At 39.1% G+C, this 14,255-nt stretch overlaps 1 protein-coding gene across 3 annotated transcripts in view; it reads right to left on the reverse strand.

The window, feature by feature from the left end:
- CDK8 (cyclin dependent kinase 8) overlaps positions 1-14,255 on the reverse strand; it is a 77,738-nt gene that overhangs the window by 42,421 nt on the left and 21,062 nt on the right. For 2 of the 3 annotated variants that reach the window (XM_020788550.3, XM_020788548.3), the window contains exons 3-4: positions 11,686-11,796; positions 9,261-9,401 (exon numbers count right to left, since the gene is read on the reverse strand). In XM_020788550.3, coding sequence (XP_020644209.1) covers positions 9,261-9,401; positions 11,686-11,796 — 252 coding nt within the window. Of the gene's footprint in view, positions 1-9,260; positions 9,402-11,685; positions 11,797-14,255 lie in introns of those variants that run through there. The other variant, XM_020788554.3, reaches the window with a different exon arrangement.

Raw genomic sequence — 14,255 nt, forward strand, 5'->3', positions numbered from 1 at the left:
TCGGCAGGTCACAAAATGGCCACCCACTGTGCAAAATGTCTCCCCGCTGTGTTTAGGACAGATTCCTCACTTTACAGGCACCGGAAAATGGCCGCCCTATAATCTTCGCTGGACAATGAGGTATTTCCCCCATTAGAACGCATTAACCGGTTTTTAATGCATTCTAATGGGTTTTTTACTTTTGCTTCATGACGATTTCGCTCTACAGCCGCCTAGAGTGGTCGAAATGACTAGATAGGTGGGGTATAAATACAATACAATACAATACAATACAATACAATACAATACAATACAATACAATACAATAAATAAATAAATAAATAAATAAATACAGAGATTTCGCTGAAATGGATTATCGTTGTCAAGCGGGGCACCACTGTACAACCAATTATGTTTCAATTATAGATGCTGAAAGAGGAGGAACTGAAAGCTTTTATGCATGTGTTGCGGGGGAAATGGACCACACACCAAAATAAGACGGTATGATGATCACAGGTGACTGGAAAGCAAAAGTAGGAAATAAAGCAAAACCAAACTTTGTCACAATTTAGCTAGGAGTCAGAAATGAAGCAAGAGACTAACTGACAGAATTCTGTGAAGGCAACTAAACAGAAAATTATATATATGGATGTCCCCACACGGCTAATGCAGAAATCAGTAGGCTATATAATTGGAAGTAAAATACTAAGTCAAGACAGACCATGAACTGTTAATATCTATCAAAATATTTGAGTAAAGCTGAAAAAAAAACACTAGAGATGGGTATGGACTGCTGGTTTGGCATGGTTTGCTTCCCGGTGAAACAGCTGATACGCGGTTTGGTGGACCACCTCTTCAGCAGCAGCGCCACATCTCCTGGAGGGGGCAGGCACTGAGCTCAGGATCAGCTGTTCAGCCAGGAAATGATGAACCAGCAGTTAATGCCCATCTCTACACTAAACCAATCACAGTGGCATAATATGGCTTAAATAACATTCTTGAATTTAAACATTATATACAAAACTGTCTTACATTACTAACTTCTACTGACCATGAACTAGAACTATGTATTGAAACCAGAGATATTAAAACGCAAGGAGAAAAGTTTCTCTGAGCACTAGAAAAAAAGCTTTAATAGATGCTGATAAAAATCCTGAAATTGTTAATGACAGATGACAAGCAAAGTTATGTTACGTTATGTGCCATCAAGTTAGAACTCCATTATAACAACACAAAAGGGCTTCCAAGATAAGTGAGGTATCTAAGCAGTGATTTCACCAATTCTACCCTCCCAGTGAGTTTCTACAGACAAGCAGGGACTCAAATCCAGTTCTCTTGAGTCCTAGTCTATCCATTACACCATGCCGTGTACCTCAAACAGGGTTAAAATCCTAAATACAACATTCAAGGAAAAAAACAAGAAGAGTGTTCCAGTGGAAAGATTAAACAATAGTGGCTTTTGTGAAGTTGTTCATTTGCAGTGGTAATCTTGAAAATATGGCCATTAAAAAGTGGCATAAAATGTAAAGTTCTTTTACAGAAGTATAGATCGTTCTTTCAAATGACAAGGTTTTCTCCATCAGAATCAAGAATAAGTTTAAACTAGATATCCAGACATCTTTTTCCTGTCAAGAAGAAAGGGGTTTTCACAGGTTATTCATGCATTTTTGTCGATTTAGAAGCAGTTCTTCCTGCCACGTCATATTCTCTGGCTAAAGCATCTGCCTTGATTATTTTCCAGTTGAATGTATACTGGACATGTGTTATGAAGAAATATAAACTGCCTTTATTAAAGATTTGCCTGTTTGAATAATGACAGTAATTAGCAGCAGTTGTCTTCACAGCAGCAATGTTGGCAATCTGTTGTCAGAGTGAGCAATAGGTTTGTAACCTGCCACCATTTAAGGCTATAATTGTGTTCATCAGCATTTTAAAAAGTCAATGTAAACAAGAACCAACTTTTTTTTTTGGAATTAACTGTATACCTTTCATAGTTTGTGATGAGGTATTAATCCTGGATACAGTCTCAATCTTCAGTTCCAGGTTGATCCTGAGAGTCCTTTCTGGAAGCTTTCTCTTATTTTATTTATTATTTTATTTATTATTTTATTTATTATTTTATTTATTATTTTATTATTTTATTATTTTATTATTTTATTTATTTATTTATTTATTTATTTATTTATTTATTTATTTGATTTGATTTTTACCCCGCCCCTCTAGACAGCGTCTACTCAGGGCGGCTTACATAGGTTCTCTTCCTTTTGTGCTGAAGTTCTTGTAGATTCAGCTGCTCTCATTTTTTATTGACATCTGAAATCTGAAGGCCGTTGGAATCGGAAGCTGTGGACGTTGCGCATCATCCTCTTCTTTAGGTTTATACTGTGTGTGTTCAGAATGAAAGTTCCCTTTTTAATCTTGTGTTCTTGTGGATGAAAATCCCTTTCCTTTCTTACATCCAAGCCTCTTGCTGAGGTCCACTGATCAGTATATTGTTGAGTTTTTCTTCAGTTATATGGTTGTTGCCTTAGACATGGTTCTGGTCTAGAACATCTTTCCTCTGAAGGGCCAGCTTCTGAGGATTCCTCTCTTGAGTTATAAGGTATTTTCTTCTTTTTCCTCCCTTGTGTACTTAAGGATTGGTATCAAATGGCATCCAGCAGATGAAAAAACATTCAGTACTACAGGAGGGACAAAATGTCTGCTTGATTTCCCTGTTCTCCTTTTTTAGGAACAAACAAAAGATCTTTCTTTTTAACTCTTTAATTCTTATTAACTGTGGATTTTTTCAAACTACTGGAGGGACAGGACAATTGACACTATGTTTGCACCATTCATCCCTTATAACCTCTATGATTATGCTTGGGAAAAAGGCACCTTATGACACCACCTTTAAAAAAAAATCTTCATACATTAAGATCATGATCAGTGATGTTGACAGGAACCTTAGGAAACTCTAATAGTTCAACTGCTTTATACAAAATCAAAGTAAAACGGTCCACCTGAAAAAGGCAGGACAACTTAGGCATTTGAAGGAAGATTGGGTCCTCTTCTGAGAGTTAACAATTGTTCTTAAACAAGAGACAGTAGAGACGCAGGAATCCTCAACCTTCCTCTGAAGATAAATGGGACGAAGAGAGCTTTGATACATTAGAAAATAATCCAGGGAGTTTGGAGGCTTGATCAGTGTGACAAACCCAGACCTACTGGGATATGCCACAGTTTCACTAAGCTGCCACCAACCATTCCCTATAAGAAGTCACACAGACCAGGGATGGATTTTTAACAAATAAAGGAATAAGGTTTATTTAAACAACACACAGGGAAAATAAAATGATCAAGTGAATAAGATACAGTAACGTGGCTTAGTCTCAATCATACATACACCAGTTTGGTTCACACAGAACACTTAACTTGAAGCACAGACCCTGAACCTATCAGTTCTGGCTAACCATACAGACACCTGAACCTATCAGGTTGGTACTGACTGACACACAGTAGTACCCTGTCTGACACACAGACTCCCACTCAAGCTTCTTCTCTCAGCTCTTCTCCAGCTTCTCCTAAACTTCTCCACACAGGTTCCACATATATATACAGTACAGCCCCTCCTCCTGATGTCCCGCCTTCCACTCCCCATAGGATGGAACTTTCCCTCCAAACCCATGACAGACAGGTAACATCAGTGCTGTATGTAACAATCAGATCCTAATATTTCAAACTCTACAGGTTGCTCTGACTTCACTAAGCAATACTTCAGAATGGCACTTAACAGTAGCACATTTGCTCATGGAAGATTTAAACAGAATTCCTGGATAGCTCAGTGGTTCAGGTATCTGTCTGCGGAGCCAAAAACTGAGGGATCAATCCTCCAAGGTGCCTCCTTGACAGGGGCCAGATCTGAAGATCGATCCACAGGGTCCCTTTCAGCTCTAAGATTGTGGGGTTTTTTTAAAACTGGCTGGTGTGAGCAAAGCTGGATTTAAAACATTCTCTGAGGCTGGAATAGCTAAGCAAGAGGATGGAGGGAAAGAGTAGAGATCCTTTTCTCTTGTCTTTTGAATCAAATTATAAACTACCTTGGAGGTACAGAGGGTGAGCAAAAGCACCTTTCAGATCACTGGAACACCTTCCTTTACTGGATGAAAACTGAAATATCACTGAATAATCATTCTGACTACACAAGCATCAGTGCAATAATCAGACTCAAAGTTAACTGATACATGAACTATAACTTTATACACTTTATGAAAAATACAATAGACAACAAGGGAGAAGTGTATGAGGCTGTTACAGAATGTTTATTACCAAAGAAAAGATGACCTAATGAGTTCTCAAACCACACAAATACTACCAGTTAAACTTATATGTGAGCAAGATTGGACAATAATGTTTCTTCTAACACTGAGAAGTTAGGTTATTGTGTCAGACACATAAAAATGTAAATATAAAGCAGCATGTCTGCATGTCAGATGTAATGTAGTGGGAGTAATGTAAAATAGTTTTAAAACAATACATAGAACAAAGTTCAATGCTTAGCTCAAAAATGAAAAGATGTCTGCAAAAGGTGATAACATCCAAGAATTGAAAAGACATAGGTTTTCTACCAATTTACTGTTTAATTATTATTCACTAGAATATATATTCAGTACATCTAAACCAAAGTACCCTCTAATTTTCAGCCCCACTGGGAGGGGCTCTGTCTCTCTCTCTCGCACAACTCTGCTCCTCTGTGCACAGAGTTCCATTGCGACCGGAATAAAAGGGACTGAAAACAATACAGTAACTTCCACACACCCACAGCGATTTCTTCCAGCCCCCTTGGTTCCAGTCGTGATGGAACGCCATGCGGGGGAGCGGAGTCATGCACGTGAGGGGCCAAGTGTTGCCCATATTTTTTAGGCATCCTCCAGTCTCAAGAGACTACGGTAACGTGCTCTGTATGGAGGACTTGGAACAGGTCTAGTGTGGCTGAGAACAACAATTTGAGACTTACAATCCTTTCCACACTGAAGACAAATACAATCTGCCCCCTGTCCAGCTCCCTGATTTTGCTGGTTTCAGGACTGCCTCTTTGCCTTGGCCTGCTGGACAAGTGCCATGATGCACTGCCTGCCTCCAAGCTGCAGTGGAAAGAAGTGTTGCCCAGCAGCACTGAAAATTAAAAGATTATTGTCTGGAAGAGAAGCCGAATGCACATCCCTGAATTAAATGCCTCGGAACCAATGTTACTAAATATGTAATTCAACCTTCAATATGCATTTTATCTGTTCTCTGAATTGATAATAATTTACCTAGTCTTTCTAAAACAAATTCTGAACTTTTACAATATCGCCAAAACAAATAAAGCTTCAGAAAAATAAACTTGGAATATTACTTAATTCATTACTTAATATAAAATGGAACTAGTAGGTTACAACTTCTATTCTATCATTATATATTTGATACTTAAAATCATTGTTGACAAAGCATTAAAAAAATTAAGAGTCTGAGAAAAGATTCTAAAATTAATAGTCTGGAAATGATGTAAGAAAGGTTTCCCTAATTCACACAGTAAAACAACAAGCTTACATGCAAAGTGAGTTGGATCCAGAATCTGCCTTTTGCAAAAAGCAAAAGCAAAGCGTGCTGCTTATATACCGCCCCACAGTGCTTCAAGCACTCTCTGGGTGGTCTACAAGTTAATTATGCAGGCTACCCATTGCACACACACCCCGCCCAGCGAGCTGGGTACTCATTTTACAGACCTTGGAAGGATAGAAGACTCAGTCAACTTTGAGCCAGCTACATGGGATTGAACCCAAGTCGTGAGCACAGTTTTTGGCTGCAGTGCAGCAGTTTAAACACTGCACCATGAGGCATTAAAAGATATGAGAGCTAAACTCACAGCAAGTTCTCCCACCCAGTTTCAGGAAACCACCCCCCCCATTTCCACATTATCGTTTACACATATTAGCAGGGTGCCCTGAACCTTTGTTTAACAGTTTTGGGGAGCTGCAGTGGAAAGGCAGGGCAGGGAAGTTTGTTTCTGTTACTACTATTCTCTGTGTTCAGGTTTTTATTAAATCCAGAAAGCTTTCCTGCAAAACCTAGGTATTGAAGCACAAAAAGTACATACAGTATTAAACAAATGTATGCTCCATTGAGCATGACAGATATATGTGCATTTTTGATAAGCTACCCTGTTTCCCCGAAAATAAAACCTAACCTGAAAATAAGCCCTAGCATGATTTTTCAGGATGTGCGTAATATAAGCCCTACCCCTCAAAATAAGCCCCAGTTAAGTGACCATTGTACAGCAACCAGAAGATGATGACATGATTGTATTTGAATAAATGTAGATCGTTGTACATGAAAAAAATAAAACATTCCCTGAAAATAAGCCCTAATGCGTTTTTGGAGCAAAAATTAATATAAGACCCTGTCTTATTTTCGGGGAAACATGGGTAACATTTTTCAGAAGTATCAAAAAATACCACACTCGTGAACACCTCAGTATATATTCAGCTTGTGTGAGTAAGGCTCTAGCATCATGTCCTGAGATGTAAGCAACCTGCAGCAGATACGTGTATCATAATCAATTCCTCTTGTTATCCAGGCATGTCTCAAACTTACTACAGTACTACCTCTGCTATTTGCCCTTGCAAATAGAAAGAATACAGTTTGACTATCTTAATTAAACCCTTGCCAAATGCAATGATAGTGTTTACATGAACTGAGATCAATTTGTCTCAGAACAGCTCAATAACTATAAGGAGAAAGATCTGCTAATCTACTTCATATTCAAAACTGATTTACAAGATTCTATTAAAAGGCTCTATTCAATATACCCAGCTCTTGCGCCATCCAGCTTAGATTTTTTTCACACCTGCAAATATTTTAATTCCTCAACAAGTTTTTCTAACAATTCTATACACGAGGGGAAAAAAATACTCTTAATGCAAGTTGTTCTCTGCTTTCTATGCTGCCTGACCACTGAAGGTCAAAGCAACGGATGTGCACAAACAGTTGAAAAAAAATTAACCTTGAGTTTGAAACCAATGTGCAAACAGTTCCAAGAATAGCCTCCCAAAAGCAACTCTGAATAACATCCAGTTTTTTCATGTTTACAAGAGTTCATTCAAAGCATCAACCAATCTGGTTTACACGTATTTATTTTACTTAGAATGTTCTAATGCAGTTTTTTCAAGCACTCAAAGAGACTTACAAATCAATAGAGTCAAACATTTATCACTCATCCTAGTAGAAAGCAATACCAGCAGCCAAACACAGAGAGCAAAAAGAAGATTCTTGTGGTCCAAGAGGATGAGTCCACACATCAGCACAACAGTTGGACTTTGATTTCTGGACTTCAGGAGCAAAAAAGGCTCCAAACTGGTTAAGTCCAAAAATACAGTATAAAGAAAGCTGTCTGTTACGTTCACTGGAGAATGGCATGAAAGGCAAAATATTCATGATGAAGAACATTTCCAAAGAGGATTAATACTTGGAAGCCCTAAACACTACAGATGCTGTTTTGAAGGTCCTCACTCTAATGCAATATATGATTATAAATTAAAAGTATAAATGAAAACTAAAACACCACATGTTTTATGTACGCAAACAGCTACTTCACAGGCTGTATCTGCTATAAACTGTCTGCTCAGAATCATTTTAGAAATCATTATAAAGGAATTTGTTTATTAACATCTCAGTTGTTGAGAAAACTACTCTGTGACAGTCCCATTCAAATAATTATAACTTCTAATTAAGGACATGCAAAAGAAAACATAAATAATTTTAGTCATGCTGATTATTTAGAGTGTACATGCCCTAGCAGACCTGCAGCAAAACATTCAAGATGACTTGGGGACACAGACGTTTTTGTGACACCTCTTTCCCTTGCCTGACCTCTTCTAAGTGTCAGCAATCCACAGACATTTCATCTCCTGATTCTGTGGCATCAAAGGTGAGCAATGAGGTAGACAAAGGCCCCTTGCACACCAAGCCTATCTGGGACATCATCTTTCTATGCCTGCCCTGTCCACATATCCCTTTCTGTAGGTCAGGAATATGACCGTAGAATAATCAGCAGTGCGATAAAAAGGCACTGCACCTCAAATGATTCAATCAAGACTCTTCTCTCATTCCAACATTGCATACAAAGGGTGAAAACAACAAGTCTGGTCCTTTGTCATATTGCGGAAGCTTTGTTTTTGGTGAAGAGTTAAGAATCATAAAATAAGCAAGCAGATGTGGAAATCCTAGGAAAGAAACTACAAGCAGACGGTGGGCTGGCAGGAGGGGACAGGATGGCCAACTGCTAAAACACAAGTTCACTGACAGCACAGCATTTAACTTTTTTAATTTAAATTTTTAAACTTAATATTTGTACTATATTATCTAAAACCAGCTTTCATCTACTACAACCAAAGTAGCATTAAAAAAAAAGTAAAGTATGTATCAGAAAGTAACATAGCATCTTATAAGGAAACTGGCAGAACAAACATAGAATGCCACTTGTGGCACAGCTATATTTAGAATATTGTGTGCAGTTCAGTCATTCTATGGAAAAGGTGTATGCCTCACATATGTATTAGGAAACTGGCGCTTCTGACTATACTGACGGAAGAAGTACATGTGAACAGATCCCCTTTCAGAACTCTCAAATGAAAGAAATAAGTGACAAGTTCACCCCCAAACCTGCTAACATATGTATCTGAGTGAACTGACTGCCACATGATAACTAGCTAGTTATTAGCTAAAATAGCATTAACAGAAAATTATACAAAATTATGTGATATTTAACACTGGCTAACAGGCATAAGCTATACCATGTCGAGAAGTCAGTGCACCAACACTGCATATTAAAATCAAAGATGACTAAGTCCCCCATATTGATTATAGGTCTACAAGAGATATCCAGCTAGCTGCAATGTTAATTTTTGCTGATTCAGCAAAGCAATTTTTACATTCTTAAAAGACATGAAATGAAAATAAGTCCCTAAGGAGTATCACTTATATGACTAAAATGCAAATATCTAGTCAATTTTAACTTTGTTCCTACTGTGTATTATTCTGTTTTTCTCGATATTGCAAGATCAGCTACTGGAAGAAACTATTCTTCTTTGCTAAGTAACAGAAAACGTCGTAAAAAATAAATATCTATTTATTCACTAGATATTTGTAGTGACAAGTTAACTTCTGAAACAAGCCATTAGCACCCCAGAATGTAAATTGCCTATGTGAAACACCACCACTAGCCTATACCTGTTTCTAATCCCCATTGCAGATCTACTTACCAAATCCCTGTGCAACACCCAGTTAGCATGTAGGTAATGAATACCATCTAGGATCTGATACAACAGAGATTTCACCATTCCCCGAGGTAACTGAACTGGCTTCTTGTTTGCCTTAGAAGCTCTGTGGAACTTTATTATGTGCTGAAAAAGAGAAAACAAACATGCATAATAGGCACAGGTATTAATATTTTGACACAAGGTATCATGCAAATCAAATCCCCCTCTGAATTTATTATGCAAGATGGCATCGGATTACATACAACATTCCCATTACAAAACTTTCTCCCTTCGGATTAAATACTATACTGTATTCATGTTTAGCAGCCCAGTAATCACCAATATTTTGTATTGTTTTTACCTTCCCATTTTACATTTGATTGACCCTCTCATACGCTTTGTTATCACGCACAATTTTTTTTCATTCTATTGAAAAGATAAATCTATAAAAGCATCCTGTGATGTTCTAAATGTCTAAAGGAGAAGTATTTGATAATAATTGTGCATTTCTTTTAGATTTCCATCCATCATGATAACATAAACTACAGTTACTGAGAGCAATAAGCATAATTTAAAGTGTGTCCATCAAGGCTTACAGGCCCTTGAAAATTTGTAGACACAGCATGCATATTGTCTCACAGCCATCTTCATTCCTGAAATTATAGAAGTCTGAGGAGACTACAGCTTCACAATGGAACCTAAACACTAGATTTTTCAAACTTCTGTGTTACAAAACCAGTTAAGACTGCTGGTTATATTTAAAAAATTGATATCTACCTACTAATAACAGTTCTCATTTTCTTCAAGGCCTTTTGTCAGTAAGAATACAAACAAAACATGCAGAGTAAGAAGAAATGGCCTTTCTACTGTAGTATCCTCATGTTTTGCTGCATTTTAAATACCAGATAAATGTGGAGAGAGATATATGTAAAGAGGTTCCTTGAAATAGAGACCAGTAACTGGGAAAAATCAAGATCCCTGAGGAATGCTATCATGATCCCAGATGCCAACCAAATGATGAGAGAGATACGGAGAAAAACCCCCAGCTGCACAGATTGAATGAGCTTGGAGACCACCTTTAAGAAAAAGAAAATAGAAGTCTCCTCCTCCTCATTCACTTCTCAAAGTGGTCTTCAGGCCAAAATAATTGCTGACTAAATGACGACTCAAAGCTTATGCTACTTCTGCATTCACGAATGCTTAGTGCTAACCTTGCTGTTGTTTAGGAGGGAGATAAATGTTTGTTTATTTAAAAAATAAGCCTTTAAAAACATTTCCAAAAAATTAAAAGCAATGTGCTCTGACTATTGTGCTTCCATCTGCTGCTCAGTCTGTACATACTGCCTGGCTTTCTTATTTTTAATATTTGGAAACTGCCTTTGAGATCACTGGGTTGGATTCAGATTGATCATTTAGCAAATAGAAGGGCTTCTTTAATTCACAGAAAGGAATGAGATCCACCCAAAATTGTCTAGTCCTTTTATATCTCTCGGGGGGGGGGGGGGGGTTAAAGTCACCCTTCATGCTGCTCCAGAAGGAACTATTAGAATTGCTCACAAATGTTTTGAACAAATAAGTAATGCAATGGTCACAGGCTTTTTTAATGCTACTACAGTGTTTTACAAAGCATGTCCCTGCTGCTTCATGTGCCTCTCAATGTGTTTTTTTATAGGCCACAACCTTCCATTGGCCCCAAAGTTCCCTCTAAGTTGTGCATGTGCAGTCAGATCTATGTTGCTGCCCATTTACTTCCTGTTGCTGCCGGAGCCTCCATGAATGGCCATTCACATTTTAAACTAGTCACAGGGCTTCCTGTTCTAGCCATTTTTGATTTCCTTTCTTTTTTAAAAAAAGAGAAGTTACCTACCTGTAACTCTGTTTCTTCGAATGCTCATCTGTGAATTCACACTAATGGGTCTAGTCTGCGCTTGTGCGGAGGTCTCCGGAATTTTCTAAAGCTTCTATGCTACGTTCGTGAAGGACTGCCCCCCCCAGCCCATAAGGTCAGCCTTTTTTTAAAAAAAAAAGTTGGGTTTTTTGCATCTTTAGGCTTACTGGTCCATCTCTATGCTTGACTGAGGATCACGAAAGAAGAAAATCGGCCCCTTAGTCTAGCAGAGTTGTCCCCCCGTTCCGTGTTATTTATTTGATACTGGCTGTTCAAATTTACACTGGTCCAGCTTTTCACAAAACAACTGCCATTTTTGATGGACACAGACAAAGTTGTCCTAAATCAAGGGCAAAACTATATGTTAAAGAATGAAGAGTAAAGCAACACTCTGTACAATGTAAAATGCCTACAGTCATTCATGTAATTTTCTTTCATTGTAACAGGCCCCAGAGATGATCAGTGCATAGTGGTACCAGTTTATCTGTTTCTAATGGATGCCTGCTAGTCCATTGCCTATGAACCAAAAGACTTCCTTACCCAGAGATCATGTTCCGCATAATCAAAGAGAAGCCACACTTTTCTGTCTGCATGAGAAAGGAACACCTTTTGCAGAGAAATTACATTTGGATGCTTGAGCTCCCGCAGCAGCTGCAAAATAAACAACCTGCGTTAGAAAGGTGTCCATATAAATCAGAGATTAGAACGGACAATTCTTTATAATTTTAAGACCTATAAATAAACTTGAATTTAAGAATTATTCTTTGAAGTATCTAATCCACTAGTTCAAAGACAGCAGGATGTGCTTTAATTACGAAATTCCTTGTAGCCTTAAACTAGACTTCAATTAGACCAAATGTACCTCCTCATGATGTAGATATTATTTACTTCTATAGGCTCCTGTGAAGGCGAGTTCCAGAGTAAAAAATCTTTACTATTTGCAATATATGAACTGCTTTCTAAATGAATAAATCAAACACAGTGACTGAAATCCTGCTGGTATAACTTTAAACCATGCAAACCAGACATCGTCATTTGGTGACAGATATACAGTTAAATTAAATAAAAAACTTCTTATCCACAATCACCCTTTCAAGGTCCCAGGTTTCCTAAGGATCCCTTTGCCCTTGTGCAGCCTTTGAGAGCCTTGGGATGCGGGTGTTCTTTAGTAATGGAAAAACCCTGCTGGCAGCCCTAGCAGGAGATCTGAACCACCAGCAGCAATTTTCTGATATTAAAATCTTCCTCCCCAGCCCAAGGCTTCCCAAAGGCAAAAAGGATCCCCTTCAGAATCTGAAGGGGGTGGATAGGACATATTTAATTTAAACTAATTAAAGAGACTGGTTGCTAGATGACGTCATCATTCAATTTGTATAATGTAAATTTACACCAACAGGATTTCAGCCACTTTGCATCTCCCCGACTGCGTGTGTGTGAAGAAGCAAAGGCATCTTCTGGACATCCTACGAAGCACACAGAGTTAAAGTACTAATGACAATACAGTGGTGCCTCGCACAACGGGCGCCTCGTAGAGCAATGAATTCGCTCTACGAGGCCGTTTTTGCGATCGCAAATGCGATCGCAAAACGATGCCCGTATAGGCTGGGATTCACAGAGCGAAGGTCGGTAACCTTCGCTTTGCGACCCGCCGATCAGCTGTCCGGCGGGTCCAAAATGGCCGCCGGAACAGCCGAAAGGGGCCGGGGCGCAGCGTTTTCGCGCCCTTGGTAAGCAAGGGGAGCGCGCGAAAACGCTGCGGAAGCCCCGAAATGGCTGTGCGCAACCATTTTGGGGCTTCCGGCAGCGTTTTCGCGCGCTCCCCTTGCTTACCAAGGGCGCGAAAACGCTGCGCCCCGGCCCCTTTCGGCTGTTCCGGCGGCCATTTTGGACCCGCCGGACAGCTGATCGCAGCCATTTTCGCGCCCTCGTAAAGCGAGGGGAGGGCGTGAAAATGGCTGCCGGCCATAGAGGAACATCGCACAACGGTGAGTATTCGGCCGAATTGGAACGCATCAAACGCTGTTTAATGCATTCCAATGGCTTTTTACTTTCCGCTGAGCGATGTTTCACACAGCGAGGGTTAATCCGGGACGGATTAACCTCGTTGTGCGAGGCACCACTGTATTCTATACATTTCATCATTCACTGCATATCATATTGACTGAAATCTTATTGCAGTTATATAAATGGTGTAATTATGAGACATGAGTTGTCATAAGTTAAGAAATCTCTGTAAACATTATCTGCTGCGTACTGAGCCACGTGACTATATTTGTGTAACTGCACAACAGGATTTCAGCCAGCAACATGTAAAGCACTCTGAATCTGGCAACATGTTTCACAAGTGTAAAATATATTTGTTTAATAATAAAAAAGATTCCAGACAGATTCTGTACTTAGAAAGGGGGCACACAACCTTATGTGTTTCAATAGACAGGTGTAAATGGTTTTTCTATCTATTTCCTCATGCAAATGTTCCCTAGCAGTAATGTGCCTGTAGCAGCAAAAGTATATGGGAATGCTACTTATTACTGGGTCAAAAGACAACTTCTGAGAGTGAGGACCAATTCTCACTCCCGACACTTATGAGAGGGAAGAGCTAGCCCCTCTTTATCATTTTTTCTATCTGATGTGGGAAGGGGGGGAATGAAGAGTCAGATGCATTCATGTGTTTTCAGCACAACCTGTTTGAGTCCCACACACAAATGTGACAAAGATGTCCCGCAAGTATTATTTTATTCATTGTAGTCAAGCATATTTCAAAGGTGCAATGAATAAATTACACTGAATAAATAAATCTGAAGAGTATTCCCTGTTCACATGGAGAACTGTGTTACCTGGAATCATTTAACAGGTTATAGAATGAAGAACAAAGAACCAAAGTAAACCTAAGAAAATGGGGTTCTCACACTGACACAGTCCTTTGTGAGTGTAGAGAAGAACAAGCAACTTCACATCTACCATATTTGCCAGTGTACAAGACGACCGGGCGTATAAGACGACTCCCCCAACAAAATATAGAGTGGACTGCTCTGCTGCAGCGCCAGCGGCAAGGCCTGAGGCAGGCAAGGAGGAGGGGAAGTGGCCGGCCGGGTGACAGCAGTGGAGTA

The sequence above is a fragment of the Pogona vitticeps genome, chromosome 3, assembly GCF_051106095.1.
Source record: "Pogona vitticeps strain Pit_001003342236 chromosome 3, PviZW2.1, whole genome shotgun sequence".
NCBI classification, from domain to species: Eukaryota; Metazoa; Chordata; class Lepidosauria; order Squamata; family Agamidae; genus Pogona; species Pogona vitticeps.